The sequence below is a fragment of the Vipera berus genome (genome assembly GCF_964194415.1).
Source record: "Vipera berus genome assembly, chromosome: 11".
Taxonomy (NCBI): domain Eukaryota; kingdom Metazoa; phylum Chordata; class Lepidosauria; order Squamata; family Viperidae; genus Vipera; species Vipera berus.
This window is the reverse complement of record NC_138214.1, coordinates 17,656,030-17,682,203: the sequence shown is the minus strand read 5'-3', so window position 1 is coordinate 17,682,203 and position 26,174 is coordinate 17,656,030. Positions and strand designations below refer to the sequence as shown.

Genomic DNA, 26,174 nt, shown 5'->3' with positions numbered 1-26,174 from the left:
TCTCCTGCTGATTGGTCAAAGATACCCAGCCGCCTTTCCCGCCTAAAGTGGAACTCAAACTCACAGTCTCCAACAGCTTCACCCAAAGACACCCAACCGGCTTTCGTGCCTGAGGCAGGACTTGAACTCAGCCTGCTTGAGGTCACAGAACAGGATGATTTGGTCCCTTGGCCCAATTGCTTCTGAATAGCAAATTTGTTTGGGTGGACCGTTTCCTTGGTTGTCGATTTACTTTGCTTGCTCAGACTGAACACATCTGAGATGATAAGTTTCCTCCCCCCCCCCCTCGTACGTGAGCCTTTTGCCAAGGGTCAGGCAGTGGCCGGGTGCCAGATAAACGGTGCTTTGAGAATCCAAAGACAATGAACACACCAGTGAGGAAGCAGACTTCAATCTTTACTGTGTACCCTTAGCAGGTAAATTAAATAGGATCATAAGGTGCCAAGAATTCAAATTAAATCAATATTTAACTATTACAGCTATTAAACAAAATGAAAGAACACCGTCATCTTGCCACACAGGAAACACTGTGGGAAATGCAATTTTTTTTCATTGCCGTACTTGCAGGATGAGACCCAATAGAAGAGAATCTCTGTAGCCCAGGGCTGAAATGTGGACTCCTTGGGGCTCTCTGAGCTGGGTTTTTCGCTTGCAGGCATTTCCTTTCCCGGCATCATTGATCATTAACATCATCAGGGCCAGGGGGTGTTGCTCCCTATTGATGTACAATGCAGGTAACTCTCGACTTGCAACCGTTCATTTACATTTGAACTTACGACGGCACTGAGAAAAGTGACTCATGAGTGGTCTTCTCACTTACAGCTATTGCAGCATCCCCATTCATGGCTGCTTTGTCCTGAAATTCCCTGGTGTTTTTGGATTTGGCTTGGTCTGGGAGGGTCAGTTTCCCTGTTGAAACCCCTGGTCCATGGACCGGCACTGGGCCGCAGCATGCCAGAAACTGGGCCGTGCAAACAAGCGAAGCCCCATCCATGGGATGCAGGCAGCACAAGAAGCCATGCCCCCTCCGATCCGTGGAAAAGCCTCTCCCCACAGAAGTGGTCCCTGGTGCCTAAAAGATTGGGGGCCTCTGCTTTAATTGTTTAGTCAAGTCTTAAGGGGTGTTTGCAAGTGAGCCCTGAATCTGTTTCAACCAGAGCTCGTCCATCTGAATGGACAACTGTCAGTTGACTGGACAGCTTGGGAAGCCACAGTTTTTGCCCCTTGTTTGAGGATGAAGTGCACATTAAAGTGTTGCCCCTTGTATCTGTAATCTAACATTAGAGATCCAGAGAATCAAAGTTTTCCTGTACATGCCCAGTTGAATAGAAGTTGAAAGGGAAATAAGTATTAGGATTTGGTACTATTCATCTCAAAGCTATTTTGAAAAATGTGTATCAAGATGCATGGATCAAATTGTGCACAGTCCCCAACCAAGTATCCTACAGGCAGTCCTCAACTTAGCACCATTCATTTAGCAACAGTTCCAACAGTGCCATGAAAAAAGGGATTTATGACGGGTCCTCGCACTTATGACTGCTGCAACATCTCTGTGGTCACGCCATCACAGTTTAGGTGCGTGGCACAGATTTAGAACAAGTCATTCCAGGGGCAAAACTGTGATTTGCTTAATTACTGTGTCAAAAAAACATCGTAAAATTGAGCATGACTCACTTAACAACCACCTAGCTTAGCAATGGCCCTTCTGGTCCCAACTCTGGTCTTAAGTTGAGGAGTACCTGTGGGATACAGCAGCAGGCTGATTTGGAAAAGCTTAAGCAGTCTAGGATTTAAGCAGGGTTGGGAGACCACCAGGAAATGCCAGGGTTAGGTTGAGAAGGAGGAGTGGTCTACCATTTTGCTCTCAAGAAAACTGCCTGGATGCGGCCAATGAACAGGGCTGATCTCAAACACACACACCCCTTGATGAAGGGCAGCGTTCCTGGGGAATTCTGGGAGTTGAAGTCCACAAGTCTTAAAGTTTGAGGACCCCTGCTTTAATTCATGCTTAATATGCAGAGGGACCAGCCAATGACTGACATGCTCTGCTAATTACAGCCACTGCACTACTGCAATGGATCCAACGCTAGAACCCTAGAGATGTAGGGAGTCCTCAACTTACAGCCGTGCTAGGTTCCAGCCTTTCCTTTCCAAAGCAAGGAGGTTTGCTCAGTCCGTCACAGCCCTTTCTTTTTTTAACCTTTTGTGCCAGTGTTGTTAAGAAAATCTTTTCAGTTGTGAACTAAATCACCAGGTCGTAAAGTAAACCAGACTTGCCCCTCTGACGTACTTTGCTGGAAGCCAGCTTTGAAAGTCGCAAACTGAGATCGCATGAACCCGAGACACCGTGAGAGTCTTGGAGTAAGATGCTGGCTGCCAAATGCTGAAATTTTGACCAGGCGACTGTAGGAATGCTGTGATGGTCGTAAGTGTGACAACTGGCTGTAAATCACTTTCTGGATTGCTACCGTAATATCCAAAGGTTGAAAAATGACTCCATTTACCTGGGATCTTAGAAATCCATCTGCATTTCTCTACTTGCTCCATGGGACAGGTGTAGAGGGTGGAAGGGAAGCCGGTCAAGCCTTGGCAGGGAAAGTCCCCTTCCCGTCTTTTCCCTTCGGCTGACTTCCATTCTCAGCCATCAGGAATGGTCCAGCTGAGCTGAAAAGGGGTTGCCAAAAAAAAAAGGTCGTAATAAAGATGAGGATTTCATGGCTGGCTCAGTTGATGAGTGGAAGGGATCCACGTCTTCTACCTGATCCCTTCCTTGAACGTGGAAACAGGCTTCCATTATACGACTTGATGCTTCTATTTTTGAATGCATCCAATTCTCACTGCAGTCAGCATGTATGCGACAGAGTTCCATTTTCTTTCCCAATTCCTCAGCAGCAACAACTTGCTCCTCCCCCGCCTGCATTTTATCACCTCCCAACACTTCAGTCTTGGTTGTAAAGCTTGGCTGTCATAACTTCGTCCAGCCACAAACACCTCCTAATGGCAAAAATCTGTGAATAACAGAGGCAGTGTGTGTGTGGGTGGGTGGGGCTGCAGAATCTCACGGTGGACCCTTTTGGACAGGGCAGGAACAGAGAGGCCCTTGCCTGAAGCCCACCACCCTCCCTCCATGCCCTGTTGGGGGGAAAGGAGACCCCAAGAGGCCGGTAGATTGAGCTCAGATGAAACTGGACTCCAGAAGATGTGGGGGGAGAATTATTTGGGGACAGCATATAGTATGGTGTACTGTTTGTGTTACTATCATTTTGTTGGTATTTATATTCATATTTGATTGCAAGGCACTGACCTGCCCAGGGATGGGCATCCATATCATTCCCTGCAATAAATAAAGAGAAAATGTTATTCCAGTGTGATCTGCTGTTCAGATACCAAATCAGGGGGATCCAAACTAAGGAAGAATTCACATTCAGTCCCAGTCAGCTGGCTGGGAAGGGAAAGGCAGAGTTATCTCTTCACCTTTCCTTCTCTTTTGATAATTTTTTCACTTCAAATAGGTTAATTAGTGTCAGCCTAACCTCCTCAAGTCTTCGGAGATCAAAACAATGGCTACTGTCCATAAAGGCACCCATACAGCTATTTGCTTCTGGACATTTCTCTCCCCTCCTGCCTTCGGGAATTTTCCTCCCCGACCACGTTTGGGACATTTCCTTCCATGGGTCGCCGACAGCCAAGCACACACACCGCCAGGCACTCTAAGCCGACGGCCGAAGCAAAAGACCTGCCTGCAGTCAGGCAGCCCAAAACAGAGAGAAATCAATGCCACAATTTAGGAGAAAAGCCTCGCCAGGGTGGAGCTGGTTTTTAAGGTCTGTGGGAGTCAGGAGGAGTCTCGGCATAATGATGCCTGCCTCTTCTGCTGCGGAGGTCCTTGGGCAGCAGCAGCAGCTGTGTGTGTGTGTGTGTGTCTATGTGCCTCGGTCGCCCTGGCTAATGGAGTGGAAGAGCTTCCCCCCACCCCACCCCACCCCACCCCCAGAAGGACAAGGCGCACATCTGGCTAGAATAGCAAGGAGCGCAAGAGGCTCAGAGGGTAACCCTTGGAAACGGGCGGAGAGCAGGGAAAAGGAGAGGTGCGATTTTGGCAAGGGTGGGTGGGTGAGCAAATGGGGGGGTCTCCTTTTTTGGGGGGGGATGCAATAGGTAGGAAAATACCTACCTCGGTGCTTCGCCGCCGCGGTCGCTTTAGCGATCCATACCGGTGAAAGCCTGGGACCGAGACGTTCCACGCGCGCTGCCGAGCCCGCTCTTCGCGGCTCCGGGAAAACGGCTGCTCTCGTCCCCACCGCCCCCAAGTCCTCCCGCGGCTCCTGCTGCTCATTCCTCGCCGCCTCGCGCTCGCCCAACTCCCGCCCCCTCCCCGCACTTTCTCTTTCCTACCTGGCTTCCCTCCTCCTCCTCCTCCTCCCTTCCCCCACCCAAAACCCAGGCCCCGCCCGCCGCCCCTCCGAAGCACCCCGCCCTCGGCAAACGAGCCCCGCGCACCCTCCCCCCTCCCGCCGCGCCCGAGCAGCCCGTCCCCGCGTGCCCCCCGGGCCTGCCCCGCTCCCAGGGCAGCCCGGGAAGCAAAACCAGCTCCCCCCCCCGCAGCAAGACCCGGCTCCCGCCCGCTTCCCGCCCCTTGCCCCCTCAACCCCCCGGGCAGAGCAGCCTCCCCCTGCAGCCGCCCTTTCAGCCTGGGGCGCCCGGAGGACCCGCCGCCCGCGGGAAGCTGCGGGTCAGGTCCCCAGATCGCTCGCTCGTCGGCTCTTTTGCTCCCTTCGGAGGACAACACCCGTCCCGACCCCCCCCCCCCATTGCTCACCTTCCAGCCACGTCTAGAAAGACGCGCTTTGTTGCAAAATAGCCTCGTCCAACCCGCAACCCTTCTCAACAGGGGGAGCGTCTGTAAAGCGTCGGGGCAGCTGCTGAATCTGCTGGGGGAGAGATTCAGGGCAGGGACGGAGAGGCTTTGGCAGGAGTCCAACATCTCCCCCCCCTCCCCGTTGGGGCGAAAGGAGACCGCGGGAAGCCGTCGATTGGCAGAGGACGAGACTGGAGTCCAGAAGATGCGCGAGGAGCATTTTTTTAAGGGGGGCAGCGAGGAGGAGGCGTGTTTTTCCCCCCTGGTGGATGAGAGCAGGTGGGAGAGGTAGGAAGGGCACGGAAGGGCGTCCTTGGCGGTGGGAGATGGGAGAAGAGGGTGAGAACGGCTCCTTCGATGCCAGGGCGAATGCTGGCACCCACAGGACGTAGCCTCCTCTCCCCCTCTCTGGGCTGGCCAAGATCCCCAGCCTGCTGCTTTGCCAAGGGGGGTTCTTTGAACTCAACCGACTTTGAGCTGACTCCGGCACAGTCTGCGAGGCTGGATGTTTCTGCCTCAGCCAGTGCTGGGTTGGGCTTAGCGGGCTGTAAGAATGCGGCTCTTACCTCTAATCAAGCAGGGGTAGGCAACCTTGGCTCTTTTATGACTCGTGGACTTCAACTCCCAGAATTCCTGAGCCATCCTGGCTCAGCTTGGAAACCTCTCCCTTTCCCTTCAGCGTGGCTGGCTCAGGAATTCTGGGAGTTGAAGTCCACCAGTTACCAAAGAGCCAGGGTCGCCTACCCCTGCATCAGACATGTCAAACACAAGGCCCGGGGGCCAGATCCGGCCCGCGAAGTGGTTTCATGTGGCCCCCAAAGCCATCCTGGAAACAGTGAGGGAACGGTCCCCGCTGCCTTGGCCCTGGCCCAGAGACCCTCCTTCTGCCAGAGACCCTCAGATCTGTCCCACTCCTGCCCAGACCATGTCCACCCAGTAGGCCATACGCACTCCATCTGCGCCCACCCAGTAGGCCATGCCCACCCTGGCCATACCCACCCGGCCCCCCCGAGGGCAACCACAATGCTGATGTGGCCCTCAATGAAATTGAGTTTGACACCACTCTAATGCAAAGATGGCTTATGCCCGGGTACGTGCGAGTCCAGCTGATTCTAGTTGCTTCCTCCCTGGGACTGCGGTCCTCGGGGCACCTTGCTCCGCAACCACGAGGCTCTTCTAGGAGTGGCAGCCAGAAACCGCAGTCCCCGCATCCGCTGAAGCCTGCTCGGCGGATTTAGCCTCCTGGCAGATGTTGCCAAGGGTGGGCTTCATGGTGGGCAACGGCTCCAGCGTGGGCTCTCCTGCGATTTGTGCCTTGCCGTCCTGTCTCTTCTCTTTGGCGACCGCTTTAAGACTGAGCGGGCTTCATGTCTGGGAACTAAGCTCACCCCTGGCCAGACACAAGCGAGGGAGGGGGGGGCAGGATGATGGGCCAGTGAGGAAGGGGGGGGCTCTCTGGGAATTCCGCTGAGCCTCCGGAGAAGTTAACAGGAGCCATTCAAACCTGATCTCTCCCTGGTCTTTACAACCTATTTGCCGGCCAAGCAGCACATGGCGGTTTAGGACGGGTAGGCAAGCTCGGCTCTTTTATGACTCGTGGACTTCAACTCCCAGAATTCCTGAGTCAGCATAGCTGACTCAGGAATTCTGGGAGTTGAAGTCCACGAGTCATAAAAGAGCCGAGCTTGCCTGCCCCTGGTTTAGGAAAAGAAGCCCGCTTCCGGGAGGGACCCCGGCCGGGCACTAAAACGACTCGGAAGCTGAAATGGCTTCCTTCGGCTTCGGGCATCCCAGAGGCCGCCTGAAGACCTGGCGGGCAGCGCTGCCCACGCCCAACGGCTGCGGCTTTCGCATGTGGGGCAGGAGGGCGCGCAAGTCCGACCCAGCATCCACGGCGGAGCCCAGCGGGTCTCCAGGCGCCGCAGGAGGGACCTTGGAGGTCCTCTAGTCCAGCCCGCGCTCGAGCGGGAGACCCTGTGCCATTCCAGACAAGAGGCTGTCCCGTCTCTTCTTAAGGACCTCCAGGGACGGGGCACCCGCAACCTCCGGAGGCAGGCTGTTCCACCGTCAGGAAATCCCTCCTTAGCTCCTCCATCGCCTCCCGTCCATTTCTCCGCAGGGCGGCGCCTGCGCCTTCCTCGGGAGCAGGGCGTGCAAAGGCAGCACGCGCATGCGCGTTTCCCTGCTGTTCGCGCTGCCCCGCCGGCGCCCTCCAGAGGCCGCCTTTGCCACGGCGCTGCCGGCACTACATCTCCCGTCGCGCCGCGCGCTCCCTCCCTCCCTCCCTCCCCAGGCGCCGCAGCCGAGCCCCGAGCGAGCGAGCGAGCAGCTGCGCGCGCCGCCCGGTCCCCCTCAGCCGAGCGCCGATGCCGCCGGGCCCGGCCCGCGAGCGGCGCGGCGGCGGGGATGGCGCTGTCCCGGGGGCTGCGGTGCTGCCAGCGGGTCTTCGGCTGGGTGCCCGTCCTCATCATCGCGCTGGTGGTGCTCTGGTCCTACTACGCCTACGTCGTCGAGCTCTGCCTGGGTAGGAGGGCGCAGCGGGCTCCCGGCCCATCCTCCCCGGCCCGGTCTGAAGGGCCCCCTCCTCCACGGGTGCTGGACTACAACTCCCATCCTCCCCGGCCCGGTCTGAAGGGCCCCCTCCTCCAGGGGTGCTGGACTACAACTCCCATCCTTCCCGGCCCGGTCTTCCTCAAGTGCCCCTCCTCCAATTGTCTTGGGCTACAACTCTCCCAGCTGCCTTCTGGGGACTGAGGATAATGGGGAGTGTAGTCCCAGACTTCTGGGGACTTCCCGCCTGGAAATCTTTTTTGGGGGGTGCCTAATTCCCAGGTGGGAGGGGCAGAAGAACCTCTGTCCAGCGTTGCTTCCCAGACCTTCCAAGGGGGGAGGTCCGAGGGGAGCCCCTGCCCTCTTGCTGTGCCTGGACAGGTCGCCCCCCCACCCCCCAACTCCTGCCCTGGAGCCCCGGCAGCTCTGGTGGTGAGTGGCCCCCTCGCCCCCCTAGGAGCCTTTTTTTTCCAGGCATCCTAGCCTAGCAAACACTTCCTGGCTTTTCTTTCTGCCTTGCAAAGAAGCCAACATGTAGCAGGCTGGCTCTTGCCCAGCTCCCTTTCCGCGTCTCCGCCTGTGGGGTCTGCAAAGCCAAGAAGTGACCGTGTTGGGGGGGCTCACTAGGACCTTCTTTCTACATTAGAAGCAGGAAGAGTACCTGGTTGACCTTAGGCAATTGGCTTAAAACAAGGGTGGGGAAACCAAGCCAGTTGTCTTTAGCGGAAACACTGTGTTCACAATAGGGCAAAATCATTTCTCCTCCGTTGGCTTTTGAAACCTGCCCAGGACAATTTGTTTAGGATTCAGGGTGCCATATCAACACAGGCAACTGGGGAGGTTTCTTACAACAATCTGCTAAGGTAGCTCGGTGTGATTATCAGAGCATTACAGGGAAAGTTGGGGGGTGTAAATTTGATTAGGACTTTGTTAACGCTATGTGGTAAATTTGAGGCAGGCCCCCCCTTCGTTCTGAACAATTGGATTTTGCAGTGTCTAAAAAGGTTAAATCATGGCAATTGGACCAAAGTTTATTAAACTGAGACGTTTTGTTACTCATCCAACTAACTTCTTCAGTCAAAATGAAAAATTTAAGTTAGGCAGAGTTAGAGAGTAGGTAGTTGGAATGTACATACCAACTGCAACGGTTTCTCCCCAAAAATGTATTGCAAAAGTAAATGAAGACTCAATCATCCAGGCCAAAAGCATCGAAAAAGGTTAAATCATGGCAACCCCAGGAAAGGTTATTAAAATGTCTGCAGTCTCCACTTAGGCCTTTTAGTTCTGACTGTGGGGTCTTTCGAGAGCCTCCCTTGCTACACTTCATCATTCAGGAGAGAAAAGATAGATAATCCCCCCCAACCACTGATGTATTAGAAGCGAGTTCTATGGTCGAGATGTCTGCAACACAATTCCCTCTTCTGTTGCGACTCATTCCTTTGTGTGGCCTCCTAGATAGACTGGAGCAAAAATCAAAGTGGTAGTAAAGCTCTTGGTTTCCAGAAAATAGCTCACCCATTTACATAATGATCCTTGTTGGAGAATTGGGAGAGAAGGTAGACTGCAGAGGGGCCTTGTCCCAGCAACCAGCCGATGAAGCCAGGACATGAAATCAAGGGTGGGCTTCTGCAGTCTTGCTAGAGGAGGAGGAAGAACAAAGAAGAAGCCTTTAGGGAGCTCTAAAGGTAGAAACATCCCTTTCTCTTCAAGCGGCCCCTGAAGTTGACGGCACCAGAGAGGACCAACAGTATTGACCACCAGCTCACCTTCACTTAAGGAGGGAACAGACTTGGCTGTAAAATGGTTTCAAAGCAAGTGTGAGCCACTCCGTTTATACAGGAATTTAAAGCAGCTGGTGGTTTGTTGAAAACCACATAGATTCAGTTAATTAATACTGAGTTTGCATCAGAGATAAACAGAAGATGGTTGAGTTTTAATTTGCCTCCAGCTCATATTAGGTGTGCATGCACATACATGCTGTCCCAGAAAGGTTTGCCTTGCCATGTTCACTTAACTTTGGCAAACAGCAGGCTGGACAAAGGCTGGGCTTTTCTTTAGACCGAGGGGCTGTAGCCTGCAGCGGGATTCCGCGTCTCGGCAGAAACCCAGGCTACTCCTGAGGGGTAAGACGAAGGTGCAGCTGTAAGATTGCCCCCCGGAAGTGCTTTCTACCTGATACCCAAGCAAGGAATAATAACAGGACTCATTTTGGAGGTGGTTATCCCTTTGAGAGCTGAATGCAACAAAATCTCATTTTAATGGATGCTGATTAGTGTACATTTAAAGTGACAATAAAGCTGTTCCGTTCCGTTCCATTCCATAATTAGGGTATGCTGTCCTTCTGTCTTCAGAGCCCAAACATCTCTCCATTCCAGCTCCCCAAAATAATGCAGAAATTAATGAACAGTTACAGAAGGGCCTTTTTGAAAGGCAGTTTGCTTGAACTTGCTGTCAGTTACAACCATCCTTCCACATCCTTTTTTGGAAAATGAGGCTGTACCTTGCAGGTTTGGGGGACGGAAGATACAGCCTGGGTGCCAATGGTGTGTGTGTGTGTGTGTGTGTGTGTGTGTGTGTGTGTGTGTGTGAGAGAGAGAGAGAGAGAGAGAGAGAGAGAGAGAGAACAATTCCAGGAGTTCAAGCAGTCACATATTTGGAGTTGGTGCTGAATGTCAATAGGAACCCAGTAGAGATTCAGCAGCAGCAAGAGTCTCACAGAATTATCTTTAACAAGGTTATTGGAAGGGAATGGGATAAGGTCACAGAAATTTCTGCAACAAGATTGCTTTTACTTTAGAATCAGAATCCTAGGGCTGGAGAGGATCTTAGAGGTCTTCTAGTCCAACCCCCGCCCCAAGGCAGGAGTCTTTATATTATCCTGCACAAATGGCTGCACAAATCTTTTCTTGAAAACCTCCAGTATGAGAGCGTCCACAATTCCAGGATGATCTGGTCCATTGCTCTTCTTGTCAAGAAATCCCTCCTTAGTTCCAGGTAGGATCCCTCTTTAATGAGCTTCCGCCCATTTCTTCCTGTCCTGCTTTCAGGTGCTGTGGAAAATAGCTCAACCTCTTTTGTATGCGACAGCTCTTCAGGTATTGGAAGATGGCTATCATGTCACCCCTAAGCTGTCTCTTCATTAGGCTAGACATAAATAATAGAATAACAGGGTTGGAAGGGACATTGGAGGTCTTCTAGTCCAACCCCTTGCTCAAGCAGGAGACCCTGTACCTTTCCAGACAAGTGGCTGTCCAGTCTCTTCTTAAAAGCCTCTAGAGATGGAGCACCCACAACCTCTGAAGACAAGATGTTCCACTGGTTAATTGTTCTCATTGTTAGGATCTTTCTCCTTAGTTTTAGGTTGCTTCTCTCCTGGATTAGTTTCTAATAATTGTTTCTTGTCTTGCCTTCTGGTGCTTTGGAAAATAGGTTGACCCCACCCCACCCCCTTCTTTGTGGCACCCTTCAAATATTGGAGGACTGCTATCATGCCATCCCTTGTCCTTCTTTTCACTAGATTAGACATACCCAATTCCTGCAACTGTTCTTCCGGTCAAGGTAGATGCCTAGTTTCCTTAACCATTCATCACATGGTTTATCCTGCAAACCTTCTTATCCACTTTGTTGCTCTTCTCTGCACTCTCTCCAGGGCAGGGGTGTCAAACTGCCGGCCCGCGGGCCAGATGCGTCATGCTGAAAGCGCGCCCAGCCCATTGCCAGCCATGGGGAAAAAGCTGTGATACATCGTGACACGTCACGTGACGTTGCGAGTTTGACACCCCTGCTCCAGGGCCTCAATCTTTTCTGTATCATGGTGACCAGAAGTGGATGCAGTCTTCCAAGTGTGGCCTCACTAGTGCAGTAAAAAATGTGGCACTTGTTCTGTACCAGCCTACTACCGGCCCTGCAGAAAAGGCAGGGACAACCCCTTTACAAACGGCAAGAGGCTGGAACTAAGCCTGCCAAATTTATTAACATAAAACAGAGCAAACAGAGCAAACATGAACCATGAAACAGGAGCTATTCAAACGGTTGCCTTCAGCAAACCAGCCTTCCCACACATTCCCCTTTTAAACAGTTCAAGGCGTGGCTTCTCTCTGCCTCCTTCCGAGGTGCCCCATTGCCTTCCTCTGTTTACTCCTGATTGACTGCCTCTGCGTCGGGCGTCCTTGAACAGGGCCAGCTGTGGGTCATCTTCATCCACGCTGTCAGGCTCACACAGCTGGGTCTCCGTCATGACCAGGTGGGAGGGGCCTGGCTGAGGGCTCTGCGGAGCCTCAAGGCCATCATCAGCAAGCTCTTCAACACCCCCCCTCCTCCTCTGAATCGTCGGACCCAACTGCCGAACCCACAGGCTGACCCTGAATCACAACAGCACTATCACTTCTCACGATTTAGAACCCAACTGGTCTTTCAGCAGATAATTTTTCAGTTTTGAATATGGGCTTTTCTCTGAAGGAAACAGCTAGCTGCTTTCTTCCCAAAACATAGGAATTTGCAGGTGGCCGCTGTTTCCCCAACCATCTCCTGAATCTTAATTAGGCTATTAACAGATAATCACAGTTGTGGAGTTAGTGCTTCCTTTTGCATCGCACGCACCCATTTTTCCTCGGCTGTTCCTGGCCTTCAGTTCATTTTTTTTCCTAAGTGAATCATGCATGCTACTGCGTTATTTCCCGGATATACAGAATACAGTAGGTGGATTGTTAGGATTAATTACCAAGGCCTGTCACTTTCAGCCCTTCATGCTTTGCATCATTTTCCACAGCAGGCTGCAAGGATGTCTGATTCAGATTTGAATCCAAATGTCAGCTGCATAGCCCTGTGTTGAGTAAGGCCCAAATGTATGCTCTGTGTGTGTTTTCATGACGCCCTGTTCATTCATTCATTCATTCATTCATTCATTCATTCATTCACTCCTTCATTCACTGATTTCTTTCTGCCCTCTCCTTCAAAAAGAACCTTCCCAGCACCACTATTCTGCTTTAATACTCTACTTAGTCCTTGGAGAACTTCTCAGCCTAATTATTGTTGTGAGGATAAAAAGTGACCAAATCCATAATGAAAGAACCTGCGATAAACAAAGTATTTGTAAATATCCAATGCTCTTTTCTTTTCCAGTTTAGAAGAAGGGTAAAGCCATTTTGCTTCAGCTTGTCACTGTATATCTGCTCACCCTCTTTTTTATTATTATTTTTTAATTTTATTTTTTTAATCCCATTTATATCCCGCCCTTCTCCGAAGACTCAGGGCGGCTTACAATTTAAGCACAAACCAATGTGCTTAACAATAGCCTTCCTTCTATGTATATGCCTGCTTATTAGGGCTTTCGCCCCCCCAAGCGGCATTATTACAAAGTCAGCTTATTGCCCCCAACAATCTGGGTCCTCATTTTACCTACCTGGGAAGGATGGAAGGCTGAGTCAACCTTCAGCCTGGTGGGAGAGTAGGATTATAAAAGCAACTTTGAGCACGGCGAGTGATTTTTGCCGAACAGCAGCTGTGACATAGCAGAAAAGACAGTTGGTTTTTGGCTGCTATGTCCAGATGCAAATCCTGGGCTTCCCTTCTCTTGCCTTGAAAGATAAGCGCTCTTGGAAAAAATGGAAGCCCACTCCAACTGAATGTGGGCAGGTCTGAATGTCTTTGAACTCGTGTAAATGCTGATTCACAGGGGAGTTTCAAGAAGCAGGCAGGCAAATGAGTTGGACCGGTAGTTCAAGAAGGAGCAAAAGATAAATGTGATCTATTATTATTACTGCTATTCTCATTTATTAATATTATACACCAAGAATGGTAGGTAAATAAACAGATGTAATCTTTTAAAATCATCTAATTCAGATGGAAAAAAGAGAAGATCTTGACCTCATTCATGAAAGTAGAAAAAAATGGAAGAGTAGAATAGAGTAGAACTTCCATGGAAGGCTTAGTAAATCTGTAGCAGATCAGCAACCAGTTCCCGACCCAGTTGAATCCCTCCTCAAGCTCTCATCCTTTCCATGAATGAGCTTGTTGAAAAAGAATCTTGCTTTAGTCTGACAAGATTCTGTCTGTAGGGGAACAACAACAAAGTAGCTACTCAGAAGTAACTCCACGTGCCATGCTTGGTTCTTGGGCCTTACAGTTATAAGGATAATGAATCAAGTAAATAAGTGAGTATCAGTGCAGTGGAATTAATAATATAAGGATTTATGACTCATAAAGTAAAAATTGATTTCAGACACGGTCAACGTATGCATATTGGCAAGCCTATTTTTTTGTGGAAACCTCGATACACCATTTGAATATGTTCTTTTTTTCCCCCTCTTTCAGTGACTCTGACAAACTCTGTAGAAAAAGGTACGTGGATATTTATTATATCTGGTCTTTGTACTTTAGATCGCTTTGCAGTCACCTCCTGTGATGATCCAGTGTGATTATCCCAGTGTAGACAGAGATGGGAAGGGCTGTTTGACCGGACTTTTCCACCTCAATTGCAGTTGAGGTTGATGGAAATGCAGAGGGTCCCCAGGCCCTGCCTAAAATAAGACCTTGGAAGTCTCCACCACTCCTGGACGGATGTAAGCGAGTCTAGGTTGCGCTCCAGTAATTAAGGGAACGTGCAAGGGAGTATCTGGGCCCTGAGTGTCTAATTGCTGGCTTAGCCGGGACGCTTGAGTGATTATTTTATATTTTGTATACTTTATATTTTATTTTATTCTGTCTTGTCTTATTTATTTATTTTATCTTTTCTTTTCTTTTTTTCTTTTTTTATGTATTTTTATTTTATTTTAAATTTTAGGTCCTCATCTTACTACGGGGTAGCAGCTCTGGGCAGCTTACCATAAAATTCAGCTCCCCGTTTAAGTTGAGTGGAAGTCTTAGCAGTTCTGAGCTTGGGAAAGGCTTAGATTCCTTTCCTCCATAGTCCCTTTCTTGACTGAATCCATGCCCTCCTCCTCCCTCTGCAGCTTGTGTTTGAAACTATATCCTTTCTTTTTTCTATTCCTGGCCAGTTGAAGAAATCAATGCTCATAATATAGGGAGAAATGTAACTCGCTTGTTTTTTTTCCTGAGGCGTCTCACTTCCCATAATAACCTTTCCCCCCCCCTTCTGTTCAATCATGTCCGATTCTTGGAGATTGCCTGCACAAGTCTCTTCTGTTTTCTTGGCAAGTTTTTCTTTCCAGAAATGGTTTTCCATTGCCTCTTGTCTTGGGCTGAGAGAAAGTGACTCACCCAGCCGGTTTGGGGCCTAAGGCAGAACTAGAACTCACGGAATCCTCTTTTCTAGCCTGAGGCCTTAACTAGAGTTGCTTTGAATCACAGGCCGGGTGGCGTATAAATTTAAATAAATAAACCCTGACTCCATATGGATTCTCCCCCAGTCTTAAGCATAGAGACACTAAGAGAGGTTTATATTGCTTATTGTGGAAGTCAAGGATTCTGTAAAAGGATTAAGAGCAAAATGGGCATTTCTGCTTCCTTGGTTAATGCTTTTCTTCTTCTTTAGTGGCCTACCTCACCGTATTCCATATCATCTTTGTCTTCTTCATATGGACATATTGGAAGTCTATATTTACTCCGCCACTACAACCAGACAAAAAGGTAAAACTCAGGAATTTGATAAAGGGGCTAACCAGTCTTTTCTAACCCGGGTGCCTTGCAAATGTGTACCTGTGGGGATTGTCAAGTCATTCAGGTCCTGGTTGTCCCAAAGGTGCTTTTTCAAGAGGCAACTGGACTTCCTTGGTTTTCTTTGAAGACGTTTCGCTTCTCATCCAAGAAGCTTCTTCAGCTCTGACTGGAAGGTGGGAAAATGGAAGGATTTATACTCCTTGCAGACAGCTGGTCATTTGCACTCTTTTAGAGAATCACTGAGGCCATTTGGAGGTTTTCTGTCCCCTCAGGGTCACCTGAGTAGTTTTTATTTTTAAAAAAAAAAAACCATAAACGCTTGGCACAGCATAGGAGAACAAACCTATCAGGTCAAGATTCAGCAGTCACATAGCCAGAACTGAGAATTAGGCGCCAAAATACCTAAATTCGACTTTTTTCCTCCCATAACTGCCTCCCACTCCTGCCCCCCCCCCGCAAATGACCAGTCAGGTTCAAGCAAGGTGTGATCAGAACGGTCACTTCAGACATAGGTTGGTGTGCAGGTGCCTTGTTTTCCCAGACGACCCAGGAATTCTGGGAGTTGAAGTCCACAGGTACATAAAGCCCCCATAAAGGGGCCATCGTTCCCCACCCCTGTTCTACAACCATGTGTGTGTTTCACTCTTTTTTCTTCTACTGCCAGTTCCACATGTCGTATGCTGACAAGGAATGCTATGAAAACGAAGAAAGGCCCGAGGGTCAGAGGCAGATCCTAGCAGAGATGGCCCGGAAGTTGCCAGTTTACACAAGAACAGGGAATGGCGGTGAGTTCTAAGATGGCTTGGGCAAAGTCCACCTATGTAGCTACGCATACTGACCCCCCGCTTTTGGAGAACTTTTGGGCTGACAAACGGCGTCATCAAAATCAGTGATGACAAAATGTTTGGCTTTTGTGGTAAAGGTGAAGGACAAATAAGGCATTCGTTCCTTCCGGCTCTGAAAATCAAAATGTAGGCCTTGTGACAACATTACAACCTTTTGCCTGTCTGGTTTTATCATTTTCACTCTAGCTAAAAATTTACACTGTGGTTTCTAGATGCCAGCTGGAATTGGGAAACTCGAGGTAGGGTGAATTCAGATCTGGGGAAATTGTCCCTTCTGGCTGGTGATTCTGGAAACTGTCATCCAAAATATATCCGGAGGGCACAAATTGAGGAAAGCTGATCTAATGATTGCTTGTTTTGCTATTCAGTGTAGAGGTGTCCACTATTGAATGCACTGGTTTTTTTCTGATTCTTGCTTCTGATTTCATAGGATAGGGAATAAATAATAGTAGATTTATATCCAGAATGAACAGTTACAAGCTGAAATTCAGTGGTAAATCCATGGAAAATCAGCATCATGATTTGCCATTTGTATCCAGTAGAGACTAACCAATCATTAGAGAAGCTTAGTTCACATAAAAAGCATGGTAGAATCCCCTGAGAAGCTGTACCAACAAAGCTGAAGGAACTGGACCCACTCTGATATAGGAAGTTGACCAAGCCTCCCAGAAAAAGGAAGTGTTAAATAACTTCCGTTGTCAAGAAATGACTTTGTCCATAAAGTCATCAGCTCAGCTTCAATGAAGCACCTGTCTCTGCAGCACGATCTCTCTCCTATAGCATTCAGCCACCTAGAAAGTATAATTCCCTGGTTTACATAAGGCACCGTCTATAATCAAAGTAGCCCTCAAATGCTGCCTTGGTCCGACATTTCTCAAAGTTGGCAACTTTAAGATATAGTGCGCTCCCACAGGGAGGGTCTGCTCAGGGTGCCGCCGGTGAGAGATTGCCGGCGGGTGACACCCAGGGATAGGGCCTTCTCAGTGGGAGCGCCTGCCCTCTGGAACCAGCTGCCGGTGGAGCTGAGGACTGCCCCCGACCTCCGATCATTCCGCCGGGGCCTGAAGACCTGGCTCTTTGAGCTCTCGGGCCCAGGCTGAGGAGAAATTTTAATTGGGGTTTTAAGTATACAGGGTCAATTTAATATTTTTTAATTTGGTTTTTTAACTTTTGTATGGTGGATTTTTTAATTTCCTGTAAACCGCCCTGAGTCCTCAGGGAATAGGGCGGTATATAAATGTGAATAAATAAATAAATAAATAAATATATGGAATTCAGTTCCCAGAATTCCCCATGCTGGTTGGGAATTCTGGGAGTTAAAGTTCACACACCTTAAAGTTGCCAAAGTTGAGAAACACTGCCTTCTAGTAATTTTGCACTCGTGATAATGATTAACTAGGGGCATTTTTGTCATGTTCCTTCCAGCCATCCGATTCTGTGACAGATGTCAGCTGATCAAACCTGACCGTTGTCACCATTGCTCAGTTTGCGCTGTGTAAGTTTACTCTTTTCATCCATAACCAATGCGGCTTGAAGGTTAGCTCAACAATTGTGCAGGATGTTGTTGACTGGACACATAAAAAGAAATAGTTTTGCTTGCTCTTGATTGCACAACTTGACATATACCACTTCCCACCCCACCCCCAGGGACACAGTCCTATCCTGTCTGTCTGTCTCTCTCTCCCTCTATCTATCTATCTATCTATCTATCTATCTATCTATCTATCTATCTATCTATCTATCTGTCTGTCTATCTATCTATCTCTTTCTCTCATCTATCTGCCTGCCTGCCTATCTATAGGCATGGACATTCTGAAGATTTTAATTACATCAGTGAAAGCAAATGCAGACTAAACTCAGAGAGAGGAAAAGTATAAAGTATAAAGAAAAAATAAGTACAAAAAAGAAAAAGCAAGATAAAAAGAAATACATGAAGAAGTGACTTTGGCTGTATTAGAAATAATGTCATGTATTGCTGAAGTTAACTTTCTAAATTTTCATACAACTCAAGGAAGAGGACTTAAAAAAAAAGAATAGAGAGGAAAGGGAAGAAGCTATGCTGGTAAACATCCCAATGATATTCTTATCTTGGAGATTTTTCAGGTTTAAAAGGTACAGTTGTACAGTCTGTTATAATGAAATGTATTGGAACAATGAAACAATAGTTTTTCTCCTTTTGAAAATTACAAATGCCAGCAGTGAATTGGTTCTGACTTTGGCACTGACTGGACTTGTTTGCAAGAGAGCAGGCAAAACATGGTCATCTGCTGGCTTATGCCTTGACTTGTTAGCTGATGTTAGAACAGATGCAGAGTAATGACATGCCAGCTTGCAAGGGTTGCCAAATTATAGGTTTGATTTGATTTCCCTGAAATAAGCACTTTGTTCTTTCCCAGGAGCAAAACACTAGTTGCTATGACAGATGAGGAATGTGTACAAAGGAAGCTTTATGCTGTAAATATCCCAGCTCACGTATATGGGATCTGTGCTGCCAAATCCACCGGTTTGAGCCTGCTAATGTTTGTCAGCCTTGCCAGGTAGAACAGTTAGGAAACACGGACAGATAATCTAATTCTACTTTATTGTACAGCTGCATTAACAGAATCTTGCAAGTCTGAAGGTACAGTTCTCTTGCTGTTACCTTTATGCAGGTAGTCCTTGAGTTACAGCAGACGATCAGGAGATTATCCTGCTGTGTTTACCAGTCAGAAGGCCGATTAGCTGTGAATTGGGATGGGATTGTTGTGCTGAGAAACACAGAGGATAGGAGAAATGGTGTTCAAAGGACTGCAGGCAGGATGTTTATTTTTATCTGTAGGTTATTGAGAGGGTATCGATAAATATCCCTTCTCTAGAATAAAAATGGGAATGGGGATAGGATAGGATAGGACAGGACAGAACAGAACAAAGAGCCTTGGTGGAGCAGTGGGCTAATGCCTCCTTAAGTAACACCAGCTGCCTGCAATTAGTGCAGGTTCGCATCCCACCAGGCTCAAGGTTGACTCAGCCTTCCATCCTTCCGAGATAGGTAAAATGAGGACCCAGATTGTTGGGGGCAATAAGCTGACTTTGTAATAATGCCGCTTGGGGGGGCGAAAGCCCTAATAAGCAGGCATACTACAGGGAGTGCAGAATTATTAGGCAAGTTGTATTTTTGAGGATTAATTTTATTATTGAACAACAACCATGTTCTCAATGAACCCAAAAAACTCATTAATATCAAAGCTGAATATTTTTGGAAGTAGTTTTTAGTTTGTTTTTAGTTATAGCTATTTTAGGGGGATATCTGTGTGTGCAGGTGACTATTACTGTGCATAATTATTAGGCAACTTAACAAAAAACAAATATATACCCATTTCAAGTATTTATTTTTACCAGTGAAACCAATATAACATCTCAACATTCACAAATATACATTTCTGACATTCAAAAACATAACAAAAACAAATCAGTGACCAATATAGCCACCTTTCTTTGCAAGGACACTCAAAAGCCTGCCATCCATGGATTCTGTCAGTGTTTTGATCTGTTCACCATCAACATTGCGTGCAGCAGCAACCACAGCCTCCCAGACACTGTTCAGAGAGGTGTACTGTTTTCCCTCCTTGTAAATCTCACATTTGATGATGGACCACAGGTTCTCAATGGGGTTCAGATCAGGTGAACAAGGAGGCCATGTCATTAGATTGTCTTCTTTTATACCCTTTCTTGCCAGCCACGCTGTGGAGTACTTGGACGTGTGTGATGGAGCATTGTCCTGCATGAAAATCATGTTTTTCTTGAAGGATGCAGACTTCTTCCTGTACCACTGCTTGAAGAAGGTGTCTTCCAGAAACTGGCAGTAGGACTGGGAGTTGAGCTTGACTCCATCCTCAACCCGAAAAGGCCCCACAAGCTCATCTTTGATGATACCAGCCCAAACCAGTACTCCACCTCCACCTTGCTGGCGTCTGGGTCGGACTGGAGCTCTCTGCCCTTTACCAATCCAGCCACGGGCCCATCCATCTGGCCCATCAAGACTCACTCTCATTTCATCAGTCCATAAAACCTTAGAAAAATCAGTCTTGAGATATTTCTTGGCCCAGTCTTGACGTTTCAGCTTGTGTGTCTTGTTCAGTGGTGGTCGTCTTTCAGCCTTTCTTACCTTGGCCATGTCTCTGAGTATTGCACACCTTGTGCTTTTGGGCACTCCAGTGATGTTGCAGCTCTGAAATATGGCCAAACTGGTGGCAAGTGGCATCTTGGCAGCTGCACGCTTGACTTTTCTCAGTTCATGGGCAGTTATTTTGCGCCTTGGTTTCTCCACACGCTTCTTGCGACCCTGTTGACTATTTTGAATGAAACGCTTGATTGTTCGATGATCACGCTTTAGAAGCTTTGCAATTTTAAGAGTGCTGCATCCCTCTGCAAGATATCTCACTATTTTTTACTTTTCTGAGCCTGTCAAGTCCTTCTTTTGACCCATTTTGCCAAAGGAAAGGAAGTTGCCTAATAATTATGCACACCTGATACAGGGTGTTGATGTCATTGGACCACACCCCTTCTCATTACAGAGATGCACATCACCTAATATGCTTAATTGGTAGTAGGCTTTCGAGCCTATACAGCTTGGAGTAAGACAACATGCATAAAGAGGATGATGTGGTCAAAATACTCATTTGCCTAATAATTCTGCACTCCCTGTAGAATGAAGGCTACTGCTATGTTTGTAAGCCGCCCTGAGTCTTCGGAGAAGGGCGGGATATAAATGGAATTAAAAATAAAAAAATAAAAAAGAATGTAGAGAACAGAACAGAATAGAATAGAATTCTTTATTGGCCATGTGTGATTGGACACACAAGGAATTTGTGTCAGCTCTCAGTGTACATACCAACAATAAAGTGATAGGTCATATATCGTAGATCATAGTTATAATCATTAATCATAATATATAACAACGTCATAAATCATAGATAGAAGGTAATAGTAAGCTGAGAAGGTGAGAAAGAGGAGAAGATGAGAAGGATAATATCAACAGAGCACTACTACATGGGTAAATGAAGTTTATATCTTGACTGTCAGCAACGTTTGCCTGTTACCCAGAGCCATTTTCTGCATGGCTTTAAATCTATGCAAACCACCTTATTCACTGAACAGCTGGTAGCGAACAGTTGCAACCCCCTTTTCAAAGGATAACCAAGATGTAAGATATTACAACCATGTTCTGTGTTGTACATGCAATAACAAGAATCCTCACAAGGGGGCGTCATGACAGAGTTCCTGGGAAATTAAATTGCAACCTGGAAATTTTATTGCTCACTAATAAATGACATCACCTTAAAAAACCCAAAACAAATAGAATCCTGGATTATGAATAATCCATAAAAGAACAAAGACATCTGTGGTTCCTGCTTCTTTTTCTCCTCATGTGGTCCCTGACATTTTTCTCTTTTTCTAATAGGTGCGTGTTAAAAATGGACCATCATTGCCCATGGTAAGGACTCTTGAGGAGAACCATTTCATTAATCCATCACATACACATGACAGTGTTTCAGGGACAGAGCTACATCAATTTGTGGAATTGACCAGCTTAGTCCACCAACCCTGCTTAAAATTTTGAACTCCGACTTTGGTTCAGCTACTCCAATAAACATTCATATGAAACAGTGTGTGCGTGCGCACCCAAATTAATACACATAGAAATGTGCAAAAATATGCCCTGAATCCATTATGCATTATGCACACAAAATGGCATTCTTGATGCAAAGCCTTGCACCTTTTCACCACTGGCTTAAGAAATATTGACCCAATCCATTTGCGCTTTTGAACCATCTGCCAAAAGAGAACAGAATATCCCATTGGTGATTTTACACTATTTCCGTTTCTGCTACTCAGAAAGAAGGACTGGGTGTTATATCTCAAGTATAAAAGTTCGGTGTTAATTTTTGCCCTTCCCAAATCTAGAAAGGAGTTTCAGAATCTCGTATTAACAGAAATTCTCATTTTACCTCTCTTTGGTGCAGGTTCTCCTTACCTTGATATATTTGCACCGATATGTTTTGAGGGGATTCCACAAATGCAGAATAAGTGGAACCATGCAATCTTGCCATGTGTCTCCCAGCTACTTGGTTTTATTTCTTTGACCTTACTCTCCACAAAAATGGAGGCACAGAATGTCTTCCCAATAAGTTTGAACCAGAGGGATTTTTAAAAAAAAATTAGAAAAAAATCTAAAATATGCAAAAGGGAATTGTAGGCCTGGGCATTGCTACGAAGAGAAAGGAGTGTTTTCCTGCATTGGTTTCTTAGGTTTGTATTTTAGGTCACTGTTTCTCAACCTTAGCAACTTTAAGAGGTGTGTGGACTTCAACTCCCAGAATTCCCCAGCCAGCAAAGTTGAGAAACACAGCCCTAGAGCAAAGCAAGATCTGCCTTTCAAATATTGTTCATTCCCTGGGGCCTTTCAAAAAGTTAAAACTCTAAAGCAGTGTTTGTCAACCTTGGCAAGTTTAAAATGTGTGCACTGCAACTCCCAGAATTCCTCAGCCAGCCTTGGGAATTGGTCCACACATCTTAAAGTTGCTAAGGTTGAGAAACACTCATTTAGAGATTTCAGATGTTTTCCAAGTTAGAGATAGTTACAGTAAGAAAAAATGTAGTTATGTATGCAGATATACTTCATTCTGTATGAATGACTTGATCGGGGGTGTCAGGCCCGCGGGCCGGATGCATCATAGCGAAACCGCACCCTCCCCACTGCCGGCAATGGCAAAAAAGTCACGATACGTTGTGACACGTCACGTGACGTTGCGAGCTTGACACCCCTGGACTAGATTAAAGATGCAGCAAGAATTACTTGATGAAGGCTGCAATATACCATAAAATGAAATGAATATTAACAAATTACTGGAAGGATAAAACCAGATCTTAATAATGAAGAAGGGACATGAAGAAAAAAGAATTTGAAATACTTGTATATTAGCTGGATGCTCTGGAGAGGATTGGCCAAATCCTGGGCTCTGTGCAGTGGTACAGAAATTAAAATTAGATTGGAGGCTTTCATTTTTGGACATTTCATATCCAGGAGAAAGAAGAATACAAAGAATTTTTAGGGAGGAAAATTTACTATCCCAGTTTTCTTAAGCAAGGGCTAAAATGCAGTAAAAACAAAGGTGTCAGGTCTAACCATATCCTAGTTTGGAGGGCAATTTAAGCCTTGATCTGAGGTCAGTGTCTAGGGAGAGAATTCAAACTGCTTCTGGAAGAGGCAGGTACCCCTGGGAGGGAGGGAGGGAGAGAATAGGGTGGGCTGGGACTGTGCCAACGGACTGTGTACACAGGGACTCTTCTGTGGGCTGGGGGTTGACGTTGGGCCACCTCAGAGAAACAAGGGTGCTTGCTGCTGCTTTTGCTTTTCATGGCATCATTTCTCCAAATGTATTTTGATTTCACCTTCCTTCTTATTTTTGTCACTTTTTCCTTCAGGGTGAACAACTGCATCGGCTTTTCTAACTACAAGTTCTTCCTACTGTTTTTAGCCTACTCTCTGTTGTATTGCACGTTTATTGCAACAACAGTCTTCAAGTATTTCATCAAATACTGGACAGTAAGTTGGGGAACCTGATTACTGCTTACTTTCTGCATATCATTGGAGTCTGAAATCTTCCGGGCTCAAAGTTTAAGTTTAAGTTTATTGAATTTATATACCGCCTTTTTCCCGTAGGACTCAGGGCGGTTTACAAGGTATTTAAAAACGTCAATACAATACAAAAGTTAAAAACAATTAAAAATAATTAAATTTGATCCCTGAAAAATATAAAACCCCAATTAAAAAAACTCTCAGCCTGGGCCGGAGAGCTCAAAGAGCCAGGTCTTCAGGTCCCGGCAGAATGAACGAAGGTCGGGGGCAGTCCTAAGCTCCACGGGCAGCTGGTTCCAGAGGGCAGGTGCCCCCACAGAGAAGGCCCTCCCCCTGGGTGTTATCCGCCAGCAGTCTTTTACTGGCGGCACCCTGAGAAGGCCCTCCCTGTGGGAGCGCACAGGACGAAGGGAACTTGATGCCGGCAGCAGGTGTTCCCTCAAATATCCCGGACCCAAGCCATTAAGGGCTTTATAGGTCATCACCAGCACCTTGAATCTCACCTGGAGGGCAACCGGAAGCCAATGCAGCTCGCGGAGTAGAGGTGTTACATGGCAGTATCGGGAAACCCCCATCACAACTCGCGCGGCCGCATTCTGCACCAGTTGAAGCCTCCGAGTGGTCCTCAAGGGCAGCCCCATGTAGAGAGCATTGCAGTAGTCTAACCGGGAGGTCACGAGCGCATGGGTGACTGTGCGTAGGGCATCTCAGTCCAGATAGGGTCGCAACTGGCGCACCAGGCGAACCTGGGCAAAAGCCCCTCTGGTCACAGCTCCTATGTGATCTTCAAAATTGAGCCGTGAATCCAGGAGGACGCCAAAGTTGCGAGCCCTATCAACGGGGGGTAACACCTCACCCCCCCATCGTTAAAGATGGAATAGTCTGGTTAACCCAAGATGCCGGTATGCACAGCCACTCAGTCTTGGCAGGATTGAGACGAAGCCTGTTTCTCCCCATCCAGACCCGGACCGCTTCCAGGCAACGGGACATCACGGCGAGGGCATCGCTGGGTTGGTTTGGGGTGGAGAAAAAAAGTTGGGTATCATCAGCGTACTGATGATACCCCACCCCAAAACCACAAATGATCTCGCCCAGCGGCTTCATATAGATGTTGAACAGGAGTGGCGAGAGAACCGACCCCTGAGGAACTCCACAAACAAGAGGCCTCGGGGCGGATCTCTGCCCTCCTGTCAACACCGACTGCGAGCGGCCCAGGAGATAGGAGAACCACCGTAAAACGGTGCCTCCCACTCCCAACCCCCTGAGACGCCACAGTAGGATAGCATGTCGATGGTATCAAAAGCCGCTGAGAGATCTAATAGGACTAGGACAGAGGAACAACCCCTGTCCCGAGCCCGCCAGAGATCATTCACCAGCGCGACCAATGCCGTCTCTGTGCTGTGCCAGGGCCTGAAACCCGATTGGTACGGGTCCAGATAATCAGTTTCCTCCAGGAACAGAGGGAGCTGATGCGCCACCACACTCTCAACAACCTTCGCCAAAAAGCAAAGGTTGGAGACCGGACGATAGTTATTTAAAACAGCCGGGTCCAGGGCAGGCTTTTTGAGGAGGGGTCTCACCACCGCCTCCTTCAAGGCGGCGGGGAAGATACCCTCCTTCAAAGAAGCAGTTATTACTGCCTGGAACCAGGCCTATGATCCAGGGGGAACTTGTCCCTTTCCGAACAGAAGACCAACAGAAGAAAGTTGCCACTGTGCAAGGGATTACTACAGTCATGATCTTTCAAAACTGGGGAAGTTCATTTGTACTTCAGTTGCATTTTAGCATCTAGACTTATATACCACTTCACAGTGCTTTACTCTAAGTGGTTTACAGAGTCAGCATATTGCCCCCCCCAGCAATCTGGGTCCTCATTTTTCGAGCTCGGAAGGATGGAAGGATGAGTCAACCTTGAGCTGGTCAGGATCGAACTGCTGAACTGATGGCAGGCAGCAGGCAGCAGAAATACCCTGCAGTACTGCATTCTAACCACTGTGCCACCATGGCTCAGAGTGTTCAAGCTAGTGTCCTTTCCCATTTATCATTAAAATAAATACTGGAACATATCCCTCTCTCATTCAGCTGTTTTGTCTTGTAGACAGTGTCAGTATAACAGTTGTAAGGGACCTTGGAGGTCTTCTAGTCCAACCCATGCCTAAGCTGGAGACTCTATATCAGGGGTAGGCAACCTTGGCTCTTTTATGACTCGTGGACTTCAACTCCCAGAATTCCTGAGCCAGCCATGCTGAGGGGAAAGGGAGAGGTTTCCAAGCTGAGCCATGCTGGCTCAGGAATTCTGGGAGTTGAAGTCCACGAGTCATGGACAAATGGCTGTCCAGTCTCTTCCTAAAGACCTCCGGTGATGGAGCACCCACAACTTCTGGAGGGAAGCCGTTCCACCGGTCAATTGTTTTCTCCGTCAGGAAATTTCTCCTTAGTTCCAGGTTGCTTCTGTCTTGATAAGTTTCCAGCCATCGCTTCTTGTCTTTGTGGCCAGGGCTTCAGGCTCTCTGTGCTGGGGATTTGTGGGAGTTGATTCTTTCATTTGCTGAGGTTGAGAAACAGTACAGATAGTCCTCAACGTACGATCGCCATTGAGCTCAAAATTTCTCTTGCTAGGTGAGACGGTTGTTAAGCGAATCACTGCAATAGTTAAGGTAGTAACATGGTTGTTAAGGGGATCTGG

The 26,174-nt window shown here is 47.7% G+C and overlaps 1 protein-coding gene and 1 long non-coding RNA gene across 3 annotated transcripts in view; one reads left to right on the top strand and one right to left on the bottom strand.

Moving 5' to 3' along the window:
• Positions 1–417: 417 nt before the first annotated feature.
• On the bottom strand, positions 418–4,238 carry LOC308673296. 2 transcript variants are annotated; one of them, XR_014027622.1, is made up of 4 exons: positions 4,175–4,238; positions 3,305–3,334; positions 2,505–2,664; positions 418–715 (listed from the first exon to the last, which is right to left on the bottom strand). It is a non-coding gene; the product is annotated as an uncharacterized lncRNA (long non-coding RNA). The 2 variants fall into 2 exon arrangements; XR_014027623.1 differs by lacking the exon at positions 4,175–4,238 and having other exon boundaries at positions 3,305–3,364.
• Positions 4,239–7,221: 2,983 nt separating this feature from the next.
• Positions 7,222–26,174, top strand: part of ZDHHC15 (zDHHC palmitoyltransferase 15) — a 38,323-nt gene continuing 19,370 nt past the window's right edge. Inside the window, exons 1-7 of the mRNA XM_081336849.1 lie at positions 7,222–7,382; positions 13,721–13,747; positions 14,901–14,995; positions 15,690–15,810; positions 17,296–17,365; positions 21,311–21,343; positions 23,335–23,455. Of these exons, the coding sequence (XP_081192975.1) occupies positions 7,265–7,382; positions 13,721–13,747; positions 14,901–14,995; positions 15,690–15,810; positions 17,296–17,365; positions 21,311–21,343; positions 23,335–23,455 (585 nt within the window). The 5' untranslated portion in view covers positions 7,222–7,264. The remainder of the gene's footprint in view (positions 7,383–13,720; positions 13,748–14,900; positions 14,996–15,689; positions 15,811–17,295; positions 17,366–21,310; positions 21,344–23,334; positions 23,456–26,174) is intronic.